Source organism: Hirundo rustica, chromosome 17 (genome assembly GCF_015227805.2).
Source record: "Hirundo rustica isolate bHirRus1 chromosome 17, bHirRus1.pri.v3, whole genome shotgun sequence".
NCBI lineage: Eukaryota > Metazoa > Chordata > Aves > Passeriformes > Hirundinidae > Hirundo > Hirundo rustica.
Window position 1 is genome coordinate 11,256,040 of NC_053466.1, and position 17,814 is coordinate 11,273,853.

General features: G+C 43.3%; 1 protein-coding gene across 2 annotated transcripts in view; it reads left to right on the forward strand.

The window, feature by feature from the left end:
- BCR (BCR activator of RhoGEF and GTPase) overlaps positions 1 to 11,731 on the forward strand; it is a 96,502-nt gene extending 84,771 nt beyond the window's left edge. For both annotated transcript variants that reach the window (XM_040080672.2, XM_040080673.2), the window contains exons 18-24: positions 3,657 to 3,716; positions 3,864 to 3,973; positions 4,790 to 4,929; positions 6,336 to 6,470; positions 7,037 to 7,142; positions 7,944 to 8,106; positions 8,823 to 11,731. In XM_040080672.2, the coding sequence (XP_039936606.1) occupies positions 3,657 to 3,716; positions 3,864 to 3,973; positions 4,790 to 4,929; positions 6,336 to 6,470; positions 7,037 to 7,142; positions 7,944 to 8,106; positions 8,823 to 8,912 (804 nt within the window). In that variant the 3' untranslated portion in view covers positions 8,913 to 11,731. The remainder of the gene's footprint in view (positions 1 to 3,656; positions 3,717 to 3,863; positions 3,974 to 4,789; positions 4,930 to 6,335; positions 6,471 to 7,036; positions 7,143 to 7,943; positions 8,107 to 8,822) is intronic.
- Positions 11,732 to 17,814: the final 6,083 nt, after the last annotated feature.

A 17,814-nucleotide genomic window follows, 5' to 3' on the forward strand; every position in this document is an offset into this window, starting at 1 on the left:
GGGGAAATGAAGAAGGCAATGGGTCATGGCTAAAGGGTGATGGTGGGAAAGATTAACCTGTCAGTGGGGAGCTGTGAGACGAATGGGGCTATGGCAGGAGTGGGAGTTCCCAGCAGCAGTGAGACTCTGACAACATGTACGCCACATCAGTTACAATTCAAAATTGATGGAATGTAAAGTTGCCTGGGAAATTTAATAAAGGGGAGAAGTAATGTGAATGAATATATGAAACACACTAACTTTAATGTTCGTCAGTCCATGCTCTTTTATTTCCACTGAGGCTTCTTTGTTTTTCCCTCCTTCTGCATGTTTTCTTTTCTCTCTGGGGAAAAAGAAATCATGATCAAGCTCTCTGTGCTGGTTTCCCAGGGCAGAGCATAGACACCCTTCCTAGTGCCTGGCCTGCATTTGCCAGAGCAGCACCCCCAGTTTGCCTTTTTCCAGGTTCTCACCATGCTGCTGTGCACTCTCAGCCTTTCCTAGCTGCTCGCCCTGTCTGAATTCAGTGCTGAGCTACAAGGGCCAGAGACCTGCACTCGGAAACCCCTGTGGTGCTGAGCTGCTTTGTTCTGTTGTGTTTTGGGCAGGATACAGAGAGGTACTGGTTTGATTCATTAGTGAATTTGGGGCTGCAGCTTACCACTGCAAATACCAAAGGCTACAAGGGGATTGGAGGGAGCAGCAAACAAAGTGGTTGGTTTGTATTTTCCTGTTCAGCATGAGCTTTTGGTGGGGTCTGTGCAAACAAGCCCATGTGATACAGTCTGTGAGGCTTTTAGCAGGTCTATTTTTTTTGCACAGAGCATGGAAACAACACAGTGGCTCTGCTTCAATGGAGATGGGGCAGGTCACTCAAAACAAGCAACTGTTTGGAGGAACTGTGTAGAGGAGCAGTAAATTCCACTGCCAAATGCAGAGGCAGCAGTTTCACAGTGCCTCTGCTGCTTGAGATGGCACAGCTTGCTCAGAGCTGCCTCCCTTTGCCATGCTGGCTGTGGATTGCATTCTTCTACTCAGTGTTCCTTCTTTCAGGTCACTGATCTCCAAATCAGGCCACAAGACAGCATGGCCCCATTTGTCCTCTGTGCTGGAGCATCGCTCTTGCTAGCTCATTGTCCTCAGTATGCTCTCTCCCTGCCTGCTCCAGCTGCCCTTTCCCTCTGTTGCTCTTGCTGGCCTCAGAAGGTCAGTCATCAGCTGGGACCACGACTGAAACTTGATTGAAGTGCCAGTGACAGTTCTTGGTTTCCTGTTGACTCTGTTATGTCCTACTGTGACTTATCAGACTGTTAGACCTGATCTTCCTGTCTCACTCAGTGTTGCTGAGCGTTTATTCAAGCTTTGCTCTTTTAATAGCTTCCATCATTTTGCTTTGTTATTTAAAAGCTACCATGGAGGAGTTTGGTATTTTTTCCCCTTAATTGCTGTTGTTATTGCCGGTGATTCATGCAGGGTTGGCTGGGTCAGCCAGCCGTGGTGCCTGCTCTCCCTGGCTGTCCCCATTCAGTACAAGGCATTCTCCAGCAGGAGTCAAACAGTAGGAGGGAGTGCAGGGGTCCTGCCAGCTCTGCAGGAGAGTTCAGAAACAAGGGAGCAAGAGGCAGCAGTAGGTGCATGGAGGTTTACTCGTAGTCCAGTGAGGAAAAGTCTCTCTGAGTTCTCAGCTCCAGCAGGGAAAAGTCTTTGCGAGTTCTTAGCCCCAGCACTCAGCTTCTGCTTGTCCTTTGCAGCAGTGTCAAAGTCACTTTTGAGACAGAGCAGGACGGTGTTTGGCTCGTATTTTTTAACAGCTATTTACTTGCTTTTGTTTTGTGCAGTGGCAGGAATTGCCTGGTCAATACTGAGACATACCCAGTAATACCCATTAGCTTAAATAAACCGTAACTGGATTCTGCTGGACTCTTCCTTTAAAGTTTTTGGCAAATATTCAAACCCTCTTTTCCTCTTTAGTCTTAAGCTATAAATAATATAGCTCCATGCTATAAATAATACACTCAGTGATTCCATTCCAAAAGCATATGGAAAACTGGTTCCCAGCAAGAGGATTGGCCGTGACTGTCCATTAGCAGAGTCATTTTGGCAGCTTAACCGATGACTCTTCAAGGCTGGAGATCAAGCTTTCAGGAATACTTAGCATGGTTGCTCCTCATAGGAAACCAGACACTTCAGAAATGGTTTCCTCTTGATTCTGGGAAAGAATTCAGTTGTTGAAAGAAATCAAACTTCCAGCACGGAAGTTCAGGGTAGAACAGCCTAGAAACTGGCCAGCCCGTAGGGCCCTTGGCCAGCCCCACAGACGGGGCGGATCTGTTCTGCCGGAGTTAAAAGCAAACCCCCTTGGCGAGCAGTGCTGTGTTTGGGGTCGCTGAGGCACTGAAGCCAAGCACTGCTGCCCATTGGCCTCCTGGACCTTTGCACAGTCCCAAAATGTGGGAGCTGCTGGTTGCTGACAATTCCTTGCAAGGGCTCTTCAGCAATTTCTGCCGGCGTTGCACCTACAGGAGCCGGTCCAATTCGGCAGGGAAGCATGTGTGCGCTGGCAGCATCCCGCTGTGGGCTCACGTCCGTAACAGAGTGCGCAGGGATAAGGTTGGCCTCGCTTGTTCTGTTGCTGCTTGGGGTCTCTGCAGTGGGAGGAAGCAGGGAGGAACTTTACTCTCTGCTGCTTGCCTTTCTTTGGGGGGTGGGGAAGGGCATGGAGGGCTTGTCTCTGTAGCTGTCAGCAGCACTGGGCTGCTCTGCTGATGATCTGAGTGCGACCATGACCGTGTCTAAGCTCTCCCAGAATTTCCTGCAGCTGCCATTGTTCCAGCATTTCCCTCCCTTGCCAGAGGCTCTGGCCGTGCACGGGGCTCTGTGAGAGGGGGGAGCTTTGCTGCAAAGCAGCTCTGGTTATGACTGTTTGCTGACAGCAGTAAACTCAAAACAGAGTTTGCTGCAGTTTCCTCCTGGTCTTACCGTGCCTCTGTGTTCAAGAGCCAAGTGTTACAAAGCTGTCCCAGGAGGCACCAAATTCTTGCTTTGGCTGGTTCCAATGGCTGATCAAGCCTCCAAGCAGACAGCTCCTCCTCTCTCTCACCAGTCTCCCTGGAGCCAAGTGCCACTCCTCAGGCCTTTGGATGTGTTTGGGCTCTCCAAGGCAATAGTGGAATTACTGGGTGACATTCTAGCACTTGAGTCATCTGCTCCCCAGCTTCACAACTGTCCACTGAAAAGATCAGGCAAAGCTGAAAATGAGAGACTGGAACTTGTTTCCGTTTAATGACTGCTCGCAATAGCAAGGCCTGGTGTTCTTCCTCCCTCTATGCTTCAATAGAAATGAAAATGAGTAGGCTGGTTGAAGGACAACTTTCCATGATTTCTCAGGAGATTCAAACACTGGTTGTGCTCCCTGAGGTTGTCTTTATTGTTGAGCAGATGCTGGTCTCATGTTGCTGGGTTTTCCATGTGTATGAACCCTCATCAGCCCTGTTTAGAGAACTGCACAATATCCAAAACCTGGTTTCTCTGAAACCAGGGAAGCTTTGGAGTGTGGATTTTCCTATGGAAAAGAAATAACAAGGTAAAAGTGATCATGCTCTTCTCACTTGCAGAAGCCTTCTAGGCTAACTGGTTTCTCTGAAGTCTGTCCCTAGCTCATAACTTCTGTTTTCCAGCTGGACCCGCAGGCACTGCAGGACAAAGATTGGCAGCGCACAGTCATCTCAATGAATGGGGTAAGTGTGGCAAACAGAAATTAGCTCTGCTTCTGTACCTCCTGTGGGCTTTATTTCTTTGCTCTTCATTGCAGCATGGGGAAAAAAAAAAAAAAAAAAAAAAAAAAGAAAGCTTTAAAAAAGTAACAGCTGTTCTCTTTGGTTCAGGTGGAAGTGAAGCTGTCAGTGAAGTTCACCAGTCGGGAGTTCAGCCTGAAAAGGATGCCATCCCGCAAGCAGACGGGCGTGTTTGGGGTCAAGATCGCTATTGTCACCAAGTGAGCTGATGGGTCACATTTCTCCCCGTTGTGTTTCAGGAAGACAGCTGGCCAGTGGGGTGCACCTGCCTGTGTCCCCCTGAGGGGTTTGGCAGTCCAGCCTGCTCCACTAGTATAAGAGTGTAAATGTGGCTGCAGACAGGAGATGCTTTACAATCTCTGAGCTTCATTTTTTGGAGAGATAAAAACCAATGTGCACACAGGCTGTTTACTGACAGCCTGTCGCTCCTTTGAACTCCGGAAATCCCCCTTGCCTTTGCCTTCTCTGTTGTTAGCTGACATGGTCACAAATTTCCAGAGCCACTGAACAGTGATGTTTCCTTTCCATAATCAAAAATGTTCAAGGTCTTTGGATCCCATTGTATTATTTTAACCCCTGATCTTTTGTCATGAATCATTTGCCAGCAGAAACCTGTTTGTTCTGTTGTATGGTTTGGGAAGTGTGGTATTTCCTCCCGATGGAATTGCATCAGTTTGAAAGCAACAGAGTTGCTAGGCATCCAAGGGCTGTTTGGGAATCCTCTGATTACCTGGGCACAGCCGCAGGCTTTAGGGGCACTGGGACCTGGCCGAGAGCTCAAGTGCTCAGGGAAGCTGCAGAACAGCTGGTGCCAGGCTGAGACAGTCAGAAAACCCTCTCCAGTTTTAAAAGGAGTTTTTCAGCTCAGTCCTGACTGCCTGCTCAGACTTCCTAGCAGCCCGTTTTCCAGAAGAGGTTTGCACAGGGAAATGCTGGGGTGCCTGTAGCCTGGCTGGCTGGGGAACGGGCACGGAGGGCCTGGGCTGAACTGAGCTCTTCTATCTGGCTTTCTTCAGGAGAGAGAGGTCGAAGGTGCCGTACATCGTGCGGCAGTGCGTGGAGGAGATCGAGCGGCGCGGGATGGAGGAGGTGGGCATCTACCGCGTCTCTGGGGTTGCAACCGACATCCAGGCTTTGAAAGCTGCCTTTGATGTCAGTAAGTATTTGTGTCTGATTTTTCCCTTTGCTCTGTGAGAACCCTGTCAGGCGGCTGTGCTATTTTTAATCTTACGTTGCCCAAGAAGCATTAAGAAGTAGAGAGTCTCACTCGAGGATAATAATTTTAACCCAGGCTGCTTATTTTATTTACTGATATAACCCAAGGCATACAACAGGATGGATCCTTGTACCAAACCATGCTTTTTTTATTCTACCCAGCAAACATGAAATGATGGCTTTACCTGCCTTGTTACATCTTAGTAAATAGACACCTCTCTGGGGGAAACATCAGCAATCAGAACTCACAATTTCATCACTGTTGTGAGGTGTCCAAATTAATAGAAGTCCTTAAAATAAAGAATATTTTATGAAAACAAATGTCCCTTAGAACTAGGAGGGTTCTTTACGAAGCTGGGGTTGGGTGGTCAGGGTTTCTTTCCCTAACTTCATGTGGACTGATGTGCACAGGCTTAGAAAATTAGATGACTTTGAGCAACCTTTGCAAAGCTCTCTTTGATTTTGAGCAGGAAAAGGTTCCTTACTGGTGCTGCATTTGAAAGAGTGGCCTGTGTGTTCTAAAAGGTGCCTGAGATCAGGCAGCTGAAACGCTTCCAAATTGCTGAGATACAAAAAGTGAAATTTTACCCTACTTCCAGCTTCCATGTGATGGTGCAAGAAGTGTTCAAGCCATGCTCCACCAGTCACAAGACCTGTGCCAGACACCCAAATTTACCCTCACTGCACTTTTCATTCAGTTTTTAGTGAAATTTCCTTCTTGTGTTTTCTTTTCAATCACCCTAAGCTATCAAAAACCACTGATGAATCTCTGCTAGTGCAAGTGAGGGTCTTTCACAGTTTGAAAAACAACTTTTTAAATTTCTGTTAAATGCTGGCTTATACTGCTTTATGAAACCAGTGCTGATTGGTGTTTAGTTTAGGGAGAGGGGGTGGTTTTGTTGTTCTTAATAGTAACAAAACTGAAATATAAGCCCTGAATTGCCTTAGCTACACTCAGTGGGGAGTTAGAGAATCCCAGAATCTCTTATTCTAAGCTGTTAGAGGCAGAAAATTGGAATAACAAGTGCTGTCAGTAATAAAAGTTGAAATACATATAAATACAGTCAAGTAGGGCTTGTTCAGATCAGGCTGGGGTCGCTGGCACGGCACAGCTAGGCCCTGGGAGGGTGAGATTCCCTGGCTTGATGTAAAGCAATGAAGTGTTTGCAGTCATTTGTGCAGCACTTCTCCAGTGGAAAGTTGCTCATTTAATCCGGAGAAATGTAAACAGGAAAACTCTCAGCTATTTGGGCAGAGACAAAAGATAAACAGACCCAGAGTGAGGAAATTAAGGAATGCTAGACCAGCAGTTCCTCTTTATGCTTCCTCTACTCTCCCTTCTTTCAGATAACAAGGATGTGTCAGTGATGATGAGTGAGATGGACGTTAATGCCATTGCAGGCACCCTCAAACTGTACTTCCGGGAGCTGCCGGAGCCCCTCTTCACAGACGAGCTGTACCCCAACTTTGCTGAAGGCATCGGTATGTGCAGCACAAGGAACCCTTGATAATGGAGACTGTTCCATAGGAGACTGCTCTTAAAGCATCATAAACCCTGTATTTCTAGTGTTGGACAAAAGCCTGGAGCAAGCTGTGAGGGGTGTGAATGGAGCTCAGAACGACATTGCCTTCCCACGTGGTGTAAAATGGGCGCTTGCCACGCTGTTCTGCGAGCTGCAAAAGCCCAGGTTTCTGAAGGAAAGGTTCAGGACAGAATGCCAGCCTGCCTGCTGGGGCTGTGCACACTCCCTGCCCAGGCAGGCTTCAGGGAAGCCCCCTTTGGAGGGGAGGGGGATATGCACCTCATCTCATCTTGATGCAGAGAAAGACATCAAAGCACTTGAACTGCTAGAGAGAAAAGGATTCTTAATGAATTTGTGAAATAAAGGGATGAGATGCTGAGGGATATTGATGTGCATCTCTGACCTTCCAGCCTATGATGATGTCCAGTCCTTCTGGGACCATCCGTATTGGATGTTTTGGGACATGGCTCAGTCAGTCAGATTCACACAGCTGCCTGTGGTGATGTCTCATTCTCTGTCTTGCAGCACTTTCAGATCCTGTTGCAAAGGAGAGCTGCATGTTGAATCTGTTGCTATCACTTCCAGAACCCAACCTTGTGACATTCCTTTTCCTTCTGGACCATTTAAAAAGGTAATTTGTGGTTCCTTGAGAAATGCATTTAATATGTAAAGCATTGGCTATTTTGAAAAGTGGAGCCTTTTCTTTAAATACCTGCTGAATCACAGAAATGAAGAAGTATTTGCTGATCTGCTGTGAATGCTCATCAGATAACTATTGTCTCATACTCACTTAGTGAGGCAGTAAATCCTGAATTCCATTCCCACTCATACTGAAAAAGGATTAGAACAGGAGGAAAGGAATAACAAAAGAGTCAGGGCTTATCTATCGCAAATGCAAATTCCTGCTGCAATGTCACTGAGACTGCACCTGCATCTGCATACAAAGATCGAGAAAGGTTTTTGTATAAACCATGAAGCTTTGGCCATATTTAAGGTCTAGGAAACCCTGTCTTAGAAGGTCTCTGAAATCCAGTATGATCTATTTTAAATTCCAGCACTTTGCCTAACTGCAGTTGTCAGTTCCTTTTGTAGTTGTCTTTCTGGTTTTGTCTATGTCTTTGTAATATGGTTGTAACTGTGAAAAAGTATTGCCATGCATTTGACATTAATGCAATAAGCTGGCTTAATGCTTGCCTAATGTGTTGATTTGCGTAAGTATGTTGTACATACCAGAGACTGTCCCTGGAGATATGAAAGATGATCTTGTGATTGAGATTCTGGATTAAAATCCAGGAAATCTGGTCTTTACTTGTGTTTCTGCTGCAGACTTTTCTGCCCTTGGGCAAATTTTTTAAACTTTGTGCCTCAGTTTCTCATTTATAAAACTCAGATATTTATGAGGGTCTGCCCTGTGCATTGTTTCTTCTCCCAGGGTTGCTGAGAGGGAAAGCGTGAACAAGATGTCCCTGCATAATCTTGCCACTGTCTTTGGACCAACACTGCTCAGACCTTCAGAGAAGGACAGTAAAATCCCTGCTAACCCAACCCAGCCCATCACAATGACTGACAGCTGGTCACTAGAAGTCATGTCCCAGGTAAAATCCTGAATGTGCCATTCCATCTTGTGAAGACACTTTCTGGGAAAGCACAGTCCTGTGGCAGGCCTGGCTCAGTGACCCCGCTGGGTTTTCACGGTTGTTTTTTGGATAAACATAAAACAACTTTTGCCCTCACACAGACATTTTAGCCTATCTGTAGAACAATGTTCATTCAGGCAGGTCAGTTTGCATCTGTACGAGTATGGCTTTTCATGAAGGAATGTCTGTGTGTGTGCATCCTGTGTGTGCTCGAGCACGGGAAGAGTTTTTGGGAGCTGTGTCCCAGCACCGTGCTGCTGGCCTGGGATGAAAGGATCAGCAGTGTTTCAGCAATGCTCCTCGGCACTTAAACCACCTTCACTGATGCACAGCAAAATTCTTTGGCTACTGCTGCCTTTGAAGGTTGTGCAGAGGATTGGAGCACAGAGCCTGTGTCACTGAGTCAGACTGGTTTGTATTTCTCCGTTGAGTAATGGCAGATTCTAGATTTAATTTTTTCAGTGCTGGAACCAACCAGCACCATTGTTCCACCTGGAATCTAAAAAGAGTATCTCTGAAACACTGCAAGTTCTACTATTTCTACTGGTGTAATACAGTTATTAAATACACAGCTGCCAGATGTCCCAGAGAGCTGTATCATCAGCTCTCACGTAGCCAGGATGAGAATGAGTTTTTACAGGGCTTTCATATTACCTCGTTGTTTCTCTTTCCAGGTTCAAGTTCTTCTGTACTTCCTGCAGCTAGAGACTATCCCTACCCCAGACAGCAAGAGGCAAAGCATTCTCTTTTCCACAGAGGTGTAGGTGCCTGTGGTACCTAGGACACAAACTGCTTTTGGTGTAACTCTGTCCCCCTGGGAAAAGATGACTGGTGTTTCCTCGGACTGGCCTGTTCCTGTGCTGGGGAATTCCAGCCCTCAGTGCTTCTGCTGTTTGTTAACCAGAGACAAGCTGGAGGGAATGGAGAAAAACCTCCTTGTGCTGGTAGAACCAGAACTAACTGGAGATGGAGCTGTGCAGAATCTCCACTAGAAGGAGCAATAGACACTTGGACAAATGCACCACAGAGTGTGGCGATTGTTCTTGTTGGGAATGTGACAGAAGGTATTCCTCCTCATTTTATGGATTTAATTTATCATAAAGAAACTTCAAGATTTCTACTGGACCACTTGATAGGACACCCCTTTTTGGGAGAGGGGGTGTTAAAGGATATATCACAACTGTGTCTTTAATAACTGCTGTTTTTCAAGTACTGTTCAAGGCTACAAAAAATAGCATTGCTTTGCAAGAGGAAGGAGAAGAGAAGGGTCTGGGATCTAAAATTCTCTCCACAGAAATTCAAGTCTTGATTTGAATATGGTTCTAAAGAAATCATAGAGATTTATGTCCAGCTAGAACTGTTGTCTGGTTTGGGGCTGGGTTGTTTTTTTTTGTCTGTATGGTTTTTTGGCTCACCCAGCCCTTCCCATAGAAATGTTTGTACATCCCAGGGAAGGAGATGCCCTGCTCTTGCCTATGTTGCACTTCTGATGGGTTTTGTTGGGTTGAGACAAACTCAGCCAAACAAAATAAAATAAATAAATACAGCAAATTAAAGAGAAGCAGGGAGGAAAACAGTCAGTCTGTTGTTTGTTTGCTTATAAAAGCAGGGGCAATATTATCCAGGAAGGATTGCTAAATTCCTTAGACCCCACCAAACTTGCTGAAAATTAATTGGGAAGACTGTTAATTCCCAACACTCCAAAGAAAATACATTATCTCTGCAAAAGTAATTGAAGAATTTGCAGATTAAAAAAAATATCAACGGCTCTGTTTGGCTGGCTGCTTACTCCAGACTTTTATCAGAACATCTTTTTTTTGATACTTGAATTTTTGGAGGCTTTGTACATTGTTTCTACAAGAGTCTTTTTCTGATGGATACAAATGTTCTGAAAAAATGCCAGAATGTACTTTATGGACAATCTAGCAAGTAGCATGCATTGTGGATTCTCCAGAAATTCCAACTCTGTTTAAATTAAGAGCAGTGGAGAAATTTCTGTGGAACTCCATCTAGCAGTACAAAAGGTCTGGCCAAACACCAATTTTGTACTTCCCTCCCTAAATCAGTTGAAGCTACAGGGGAGGAAAAGGCAGCAGTATTTGCCCAGGGAACTGAAACTGCAGAATCTAATTGCTGGTATCCAGAGCCAGCATTCTGGCTCTGAAAGAGTTGTGCCAAACATCCTGGGGGTGGGAGCGATGCCATTTTCCTAAACTATTCCAACCCCCGCTACTCCTACCCAGCTATGCAGCATCCATTTAGTGGCATCTGTCCATCACCATCCTGGCAAGAAGGAAAGTACTGCTGGAAGACAAGGGAAGGAATCGACACAAAAAAGAGAGGGAGGGACAGATTTTGGAAGATGGGTTAGGATCAGTTTGTCAGCATCATTTGCGGGGAAATTTGATACAGAAAGCAACTCCTCTTGTGCTGAATTGCACATTTTCTGATGGGTGATCTGCAAACTCTCAAAAAAAAAAATAGCAAAGGAATGTTTCAAGAAAATAGATAAAAATTAAAGGGAAATGATTTTGTAGTCACTGTAATTCTGACTGCTGCAGAATATTAGAAATTATTGTACTGTGAAGTTGCAAAATCAGAAAGGAACAAATATAAATTTCAATTTTGTGAGTATATCAATATTTTGCATGCTTTTTAAGGATTCTTATAGAAATTTAATATTGCTTAGTATCCCTCCCTCCTTAGGTCTGGGAGCAAACCTCTTTGTAATGTAATGTACAACTAGAAATTCCTTCTCTCTTGTATGTATTTCCACAACATTCCAACTTCTGAACCCGCAAAAAAGAAAAAACTGTCTGTGTAGTAGGAGGTGCTTTTTGGGGGAGGGAGGGAATGAAGGCAAGGAAACTTGAAGGCTTAAGATTTTGGTTTTTTTATTTTTATTTTCATTTTTTGCCTGTTTGAAGGTAAAAATTAGTCACAATCCTGAAAAACCATTGACTTGAGCCATGTCATGCAGAGCAGTAAAGCATTCTCTGTGTTTGTTTCTCCGTATTTGTTCTCCCTTTTTCCCCGGCAGCTCTACAGCAATCCTTGCACTCCTGCCTGCTCCCACTCAGGGGGGATGGACCTGAGGCAGGAGCACTGCTGATGACTTCATGGAAAAGGGAAAAAACCCCAGCTACACCTGGTGCTGTGGGTGATAGCCTTTTCCTTTGGTGTTTGGAATCTGTGGCTGCTCCTTGCAGCGTTGAAACTGGAAAGCAATACCATAATGACTGTGCCAATTTACTTTTGCCCAACTTTTTAATTTTTATTTATATAGGAAGTTAATTTTAATATTAAATTACTGATCTATAGTATGTAACCATGAGAAAATTGCTTTTGCTTTGGTTACTGTGACAGGTTGTTGCTGTCAGTCTCTCATTACAATGCTCAGTTCTAGTGTAATGTTATCTAACATGCAGGCATGTGGATCAGGGAAAAAAAGTTAATTTAACTTAACCCGTTAATTATTTCTGTTAAGTATGAATATGTTTTCCCCAAAGCTGGTAATTTTGGGCTGGAAGAGATAGTGGATTGTATTGCTGATGATGAAATCATGAACTGATTTGAAATAAGAGAATTGATTTCTTGAATTTCCTTTAATTTTGCAATTAATTTTTTTTCCAGTAGTCTTATGTTTTTAGAAATTAAGTATTTCCAAAAGGCTTTTATGGCTTTCTCCCCAGGGATTTTTTTTTTTTTTTTAGAGGGGTTTTTTGTGTGTTTTGGGTTTTCTTTTTACCTTATTATTTTTTAATAAGCCTTATCATACTTAAACAAAAAGGGAAATGCAAAACTTGGCTTTAGTAAAGGCCTTCTGATTTCTCCTCTTATACATTCCCTTGTGAGTTTGTCAGAAAACTGGACTCTTTAATTTTCTGTGTTAAAAGGTACAATATAAACAACACAAAAGCAAACTAGCAAAAAGTTACCCTTTCTGTGTGCACTGGGAGATTTTGCTCCTTCAGTTTCTAATGTATCGGAGAATTTTTTCTACAAATGTTGCTTTCAGAAACAGAAATCTGAAATGTTTTAAGTTTTCAGCGAAGGAAATTCAGGTGATTAGGATAGTCTGTGTCTCTCCAGTTTAAGGAGGGGAATAAGCATCAGTTTCCTGGTATTTAGAAACTACCATAAAATTCTAATGGGGTTTTTTTAACACTGAATGGGTTTTTAAGTAAAATTTTTAAAAGTTAAGCAAATGAAGGGAAAAGTTTTCAAAGCTGGAGAAGAAATAACAGTTACTAGCTCAGAGTCAGCTTTGTTTGTGTATGCTTTGTATGGGAGGGAAGTGTCGGAAACCAAATTGAAATACATCCATTCAAATGCTGCTGGTGTTCTTTATTCTTGCACATTTTTAACAAGTTGAGGTAGTAGCTAAGCTATTTCAGGCTGTATTTTAATGCTGCTAGTTTTCAGTGTATCAGCTAAGGGCAAAATCCAGCAGTGTGGTGCCTGTCCTTGCCGGTGCCCGCTGCCCGCCTCGGCTCTGGCCCTCATCGCGCACACGCGGAATCGTCCGGCGCCACGAGGTGGTGGAACCACAGAGGATATTTATGGGAGGTGCAGGATTTTTACACTTTATTTGTTTCACCTGTTTAAAACTCTTTTATGGTTGTTCCTGTTAGTTTTCTATGAGTTTATTTAAACAAATGGACTGTTCCTTAAGGCAGATGTGGATCTCCAGATTAGTTTGTCACACGTGTAACACTGGAAGGCATCACAATGTGTTCATTTACTTTAATGTGCCATTCTTTCAAGTGTGTATAAAATGTAAACTGACCAATGTGGTTTTAAAAATGTTTAAAGTCTGATGGCAAAACCCCAACCGTCTCCAGTTCCTCACTAGGTAATTCTTTTGTTTCAGTACTTGGTCACCTACTGGGATAACTTTATCAGATGTGGCATTCTTTTATGGAAATTTTTGTACAAGATGGGAATATTTTAAGAACAAACCTTCCCCTTCCTCTTTTTACTTTAATTCAAGATGACAGGGACTTGTAATAACAAAAGACCAATACATTTGTGCAGCAACTTGGGGGGAATTCGTTTCTGTTCCTTGAAGGAGAAAAATCTGAAAGGGCAATTCCTAGATACAATCAAATTAATTAAATTCTTGTAGACAGTCACTTGTTTATGCCCTCTTAAATTTCTACTCCAGGCATGTTTTTCTTCGTAGCCTTTGCTAACATTGTCCTACTACTATTAGTGAAAAATGAACATGGTACCATTCTCTTCCTTTACACAGGGCCTGTACAACTGAGATGCTGGAGCCCTGGCCTAGTATTAGCAATTCTGCATTCTGAACTAGGATGAAATAAATGTTCATTTGTGTTCTATGAACTTTCTAATTGAATATAATTAAATCCATCGATTGCCCTTAAAATCAACAGAAGCTGTAAGGGAAGCACTTACAGTTAATAAACTGTTCCTTAACAATCTTTAGGGAATAAAACCAACGCAAAAGGAAAAGGGAAGCAAAATTAGGAATTGCTCATGATCACATTGCTTGGGACTAGAATGAGGTTCTCATTTTGAGTTACAGAAGGTGGCTCATGCCCTAGATAACTGAGCAAAGGCTCTCTTGCCAGTGAATAAACATGAAAATGGGAATGCCAGGAATTTAGCTGCAGCAGCCTCACAGTTCTCATGTGCTGCAGCCCCTCTTTCTTGCTAGTGAACATTCACAGTTCAGTGCTAAGAAAGCAAAGCTTTTCACTTGCTCTCTGCCATGTCCCCCTGAGGCAGCAGCTGTAGCACCTGTATGTTAATGTAGGTGAACCACCACCACAAGGAGGTCAAAAGCTCCTAGAACCACAAAGTTGGACTGTTGTTTAAGCTAAAAGTCTGGTTTTGGGCTGCAAGGATAAAATGCCACAACAGCTGTAATGACAGATGGTTTGGGGCCGTCGGACCAAAGCAGACCTGAGTGTATTTGTTGTCTTGATTCTCCCTCCTGTGACCATATCATTAGATTTATGCCTCTCAGGTCAAGCAAATTCAGAAATGCTCTTTTCGAGAATTAGAAAATTATTAAATTACCTACTTTGCCTCCACTGTTGATTCTCTTCGTGTTACCTTCTTACAGTGACATTGCTGGAGACCACTGCAAAACATGCAGCGGTTTTTAAGTATTTTTCTTCCTTCTACCATGTTTCACCTCACAGTAAGACAGACCCCTCCTTTCCCAACAGAACCACTTGTTGCACTGTAGCAACTACCACACCGAGAGGTTCAGTTTGTAGCAGGGCTACAGACCAGTGCCCTGGAGATAATGAAAATATTTCCAGTCTTCTTGTGCAGAGTGGACCAGCTACTGCTAAAGTTCTGGGCTCATGCAGGGCTGTGTTGTGGGCCAAGTAAAATTCTATTATTTACAGCTGTTCAAGCATATTTAGGAATTAATATAATTACAGAGTGCCCAAGCCTAGCAGAAGTGTTTGCTCTACTGCTTTGTCTGAATCACAATCATGTTCAAATCCTAATGTCAAAAATGGTTCAGCAGAATAGAGAAAATTTTATTTTGTGCTAGAGCTTTTGCTTGTGTAACTGCTGTGGTCTTTTCCCCCGTGGTAGGATGTTCTGAGAATCTGAGACATTCTACAGATGAACTATTTCTCTAATCTGCAGAATGATTTATACCACACGGCATTTTATATCCCTGTGGATGTACAAAAGGGCAGGCTTGTGTACAAAACAGCTTCCTGCCTGCAAAGAGACTCCAGCAGCTTCCTGGAGGTGACCCCAAGCGAGGGTCACAGCAGGTCCAGCCCACCAGTCAGCAGAGGCCTTGCTGCTGCTTGGGTGCTCCCATCTCCCCCGGGGCAGTTCTGAGTTCCTTCTTACTGCACCCAACCAAGTGATCAAATGCTGATCCAGAGAAGCTCAGAATTCCTCTATTTTAATCCCATTTTGGGAGAAACAGGGACAATGCTGATTTGGGATTATACAAAGAGCTGAAAACCGGTCTATATCTAAAACCTATTTCATATATAGTAGATGGCAATGTAAAAGCTGCCATAGCAAAAGGTCATTTCTCCAAAAGAACCTTTTCTACTCCCTTCCTTCTTTACTGCATCTCACAGCCTAAAAGAAGTCTTGTCTTGGGTTTCACAGTCACAAACAAAACTTGCAGAATCCTGGAAAAAACTTAGCTATGCAGGGATCAATGTTTCAGGAGTACTAAAAGTGATTACCAAGGTAGCAAAAAGAGGGTAAGGAATTATTGTGTTGGGATAACTGAAAAGCATCACAATGAAATGGTGAATTTAGAAATTATCTCACAGCAGGACACTGAAATGTTGTCCTTTCTGTGTCTGTCCAGCAAAAAAAACCCCAACAAAAACTCAGCCTTCTCAGCCTATGTAAGTTGTGTAGTTGGTTCTTATCTCTAGTATTATAAGTGTTTATAATCCATGAAGAATTCCAAGGAAAGGAGTTAAGAATATTTATTTAAATATAAATATGATTAAATTATATAATTAGTCCTAAATTATCATATGTAGAAGACAAACAACTTGTTATTGTTTGGATAATTTTGGGTTTCATCAGAGCTAATACTGTTGGCATTATTTTAAACACTACCATATTAGGGAGTCAGTTTTGACATTTTATCCTGCTGTTGCTAGTGCTTAAGTATCTCATAGTGCTCTGTTTTGGGGAAAGAAAACCTAATCCCAATAGTTTAATATGGAAAGGTGTTGAAACCATACTGCTAAACATCTCTCAGTTTAGGCCCAAAGAGAAGGGGAAAGGGAAAAATTGTCATTGTGGATTTTTTTTTTTTTTTAACTTTCTGAGAAAAGTGGAATTGAAAAGGGATCCAAAAACTGTATGTGGGGGAAAAAACGTCTTAAGGCATTTGTAGCCTTTCTTTGTACACAATGTTAAATAAAATCTCCTGTATCTATGTTGTCAGGTTCTTTTGGTCTTATTTAGATAAAAGTGGGCCTACATTACACTGGATGTGTGAATTGCATTCAGCTGAGTTTGCTGGGGACATGGAATTTAACACTGCTGCTTCAAAATAAAAACTGTTTCCTGTTTTATAAGGTAAAACTATTACCTAAAATCTAGGGGTTAGTACAGAGAACTAAACTGAAACAACTTGAAAGTGTGGAAATAGTTTACATGGAAGGTAGGAAAAATAGCTGAGCAACCCAGTCCGTGTTCAGATCTGTATGAATCCTTTTGTAGGAGTTCTGCTTCAAAACCCAGCCTATCTCAGACTTTGTCAACTTTCCATTTGTGTGCAGAGCACTTGAACTGTAGTTTGTATTTACTAAGAAATCAGCTCTGGCCTCCAGTTCTTCAAACACTGCATGAAATTAGTGGGATTTTGTAGGAATCAGTGTGGAAACTGAATCAGTTATTTAAATCAAGTTAACTCGGTGCTTTATTTAAATATTGTTTAAATTATTAATGTAATTAAAGTACATTTATGTTGGAATATAGTCCAAATTTAATATAATATATAAACCTTTCTACAATAAAAAGATACCTGCTTGAAAGCTCTCTAGCCCATTTCATTAAGTGTGGATCACAAAGATTACAGGGCTCCATTGCAAGGTTGGAAGTAGATAAAATTTAACTAACTGCTGTGATTAAAACTACACTGAGTATTACGCTTAACCCTGAACTGGGCAAAGAAGAGGAAACTCAATGACTATTACTAATACTTCCAACCAGTGTGGCTGTATAATGTAAAATAGTTTTCCAGTGGCTTCAATGTGGAATTCTTTTGCCTAACGGTTCTCCCTCTCCCAGAAAGTGAACCCTTGAAGTGCAATCACACGCAACAGCAGCCCCTGGGTGAGCCTGGAAGGGTTCATGTCCTGCACCAGGCACTCTGCACCCACAACCAGCTCTCACCGTGTCCAGCTCTCCACTGCCTGGCAGCCTGGAGCATCCCAGCCTCTCCTCCTGGGTGCTTTTCCTGGACTGAAGGCCCCAGGTGAGCAAAGCTGCCCGGGGCTCCAGGTGAGCCTTGGTGCAGGCCTGACCAAAGCCACCGGCACATACCTGCGGCACCTGGAACGAGAGGGAGCGAACGAAACCTAAGGCTGGAGCAGGATGAGAAGTAACATGAATATAATAACCACGGATATTCTGTGCAAATTGCTCCACCTGAGCAGGTGTCTTTCTGTTTTCCAGGCTGCCCTGGGGCAGCAGCTCCCCTGAGGCCTGCAGGATACAGCTGTGAGTGTGAGGCAGGATCAGCAGTCCCAGCCTGACTCTGAGAGACATTTGTCTGCTCTTTGTTAGAAGCCTCCAGTTATGGGATTCTGTAATCCTCTGGGGCAGTCTAACCCAGAATATAACCACAATGAGAAAGCTTTCCTAGCAGACAGCTGAACGGCTCTCGCACACATTACAGCACACAATACTGCAATTTAATGCATTTTTTTCAGCGACCTTTAAGTTCCAGAACCAAGATCCAAGGCATATGCGCTGTCAGCTAGCAACTTGTTCATTAATTCACTGAGCTGAGCGACTGCTTCCTGCTGCAAAACAGAAAGCTGAGCCCTTTGTGGACTACCGTGAGAAATACATTGTACAAAACAAACGCAGTCACCTTTCACATCCTCAATACAGAAGCAGTGCCATTGAAATGCCGTTTTTTAGCTGATAACTTAAGAATCAATCCAAAGGCACAAATAC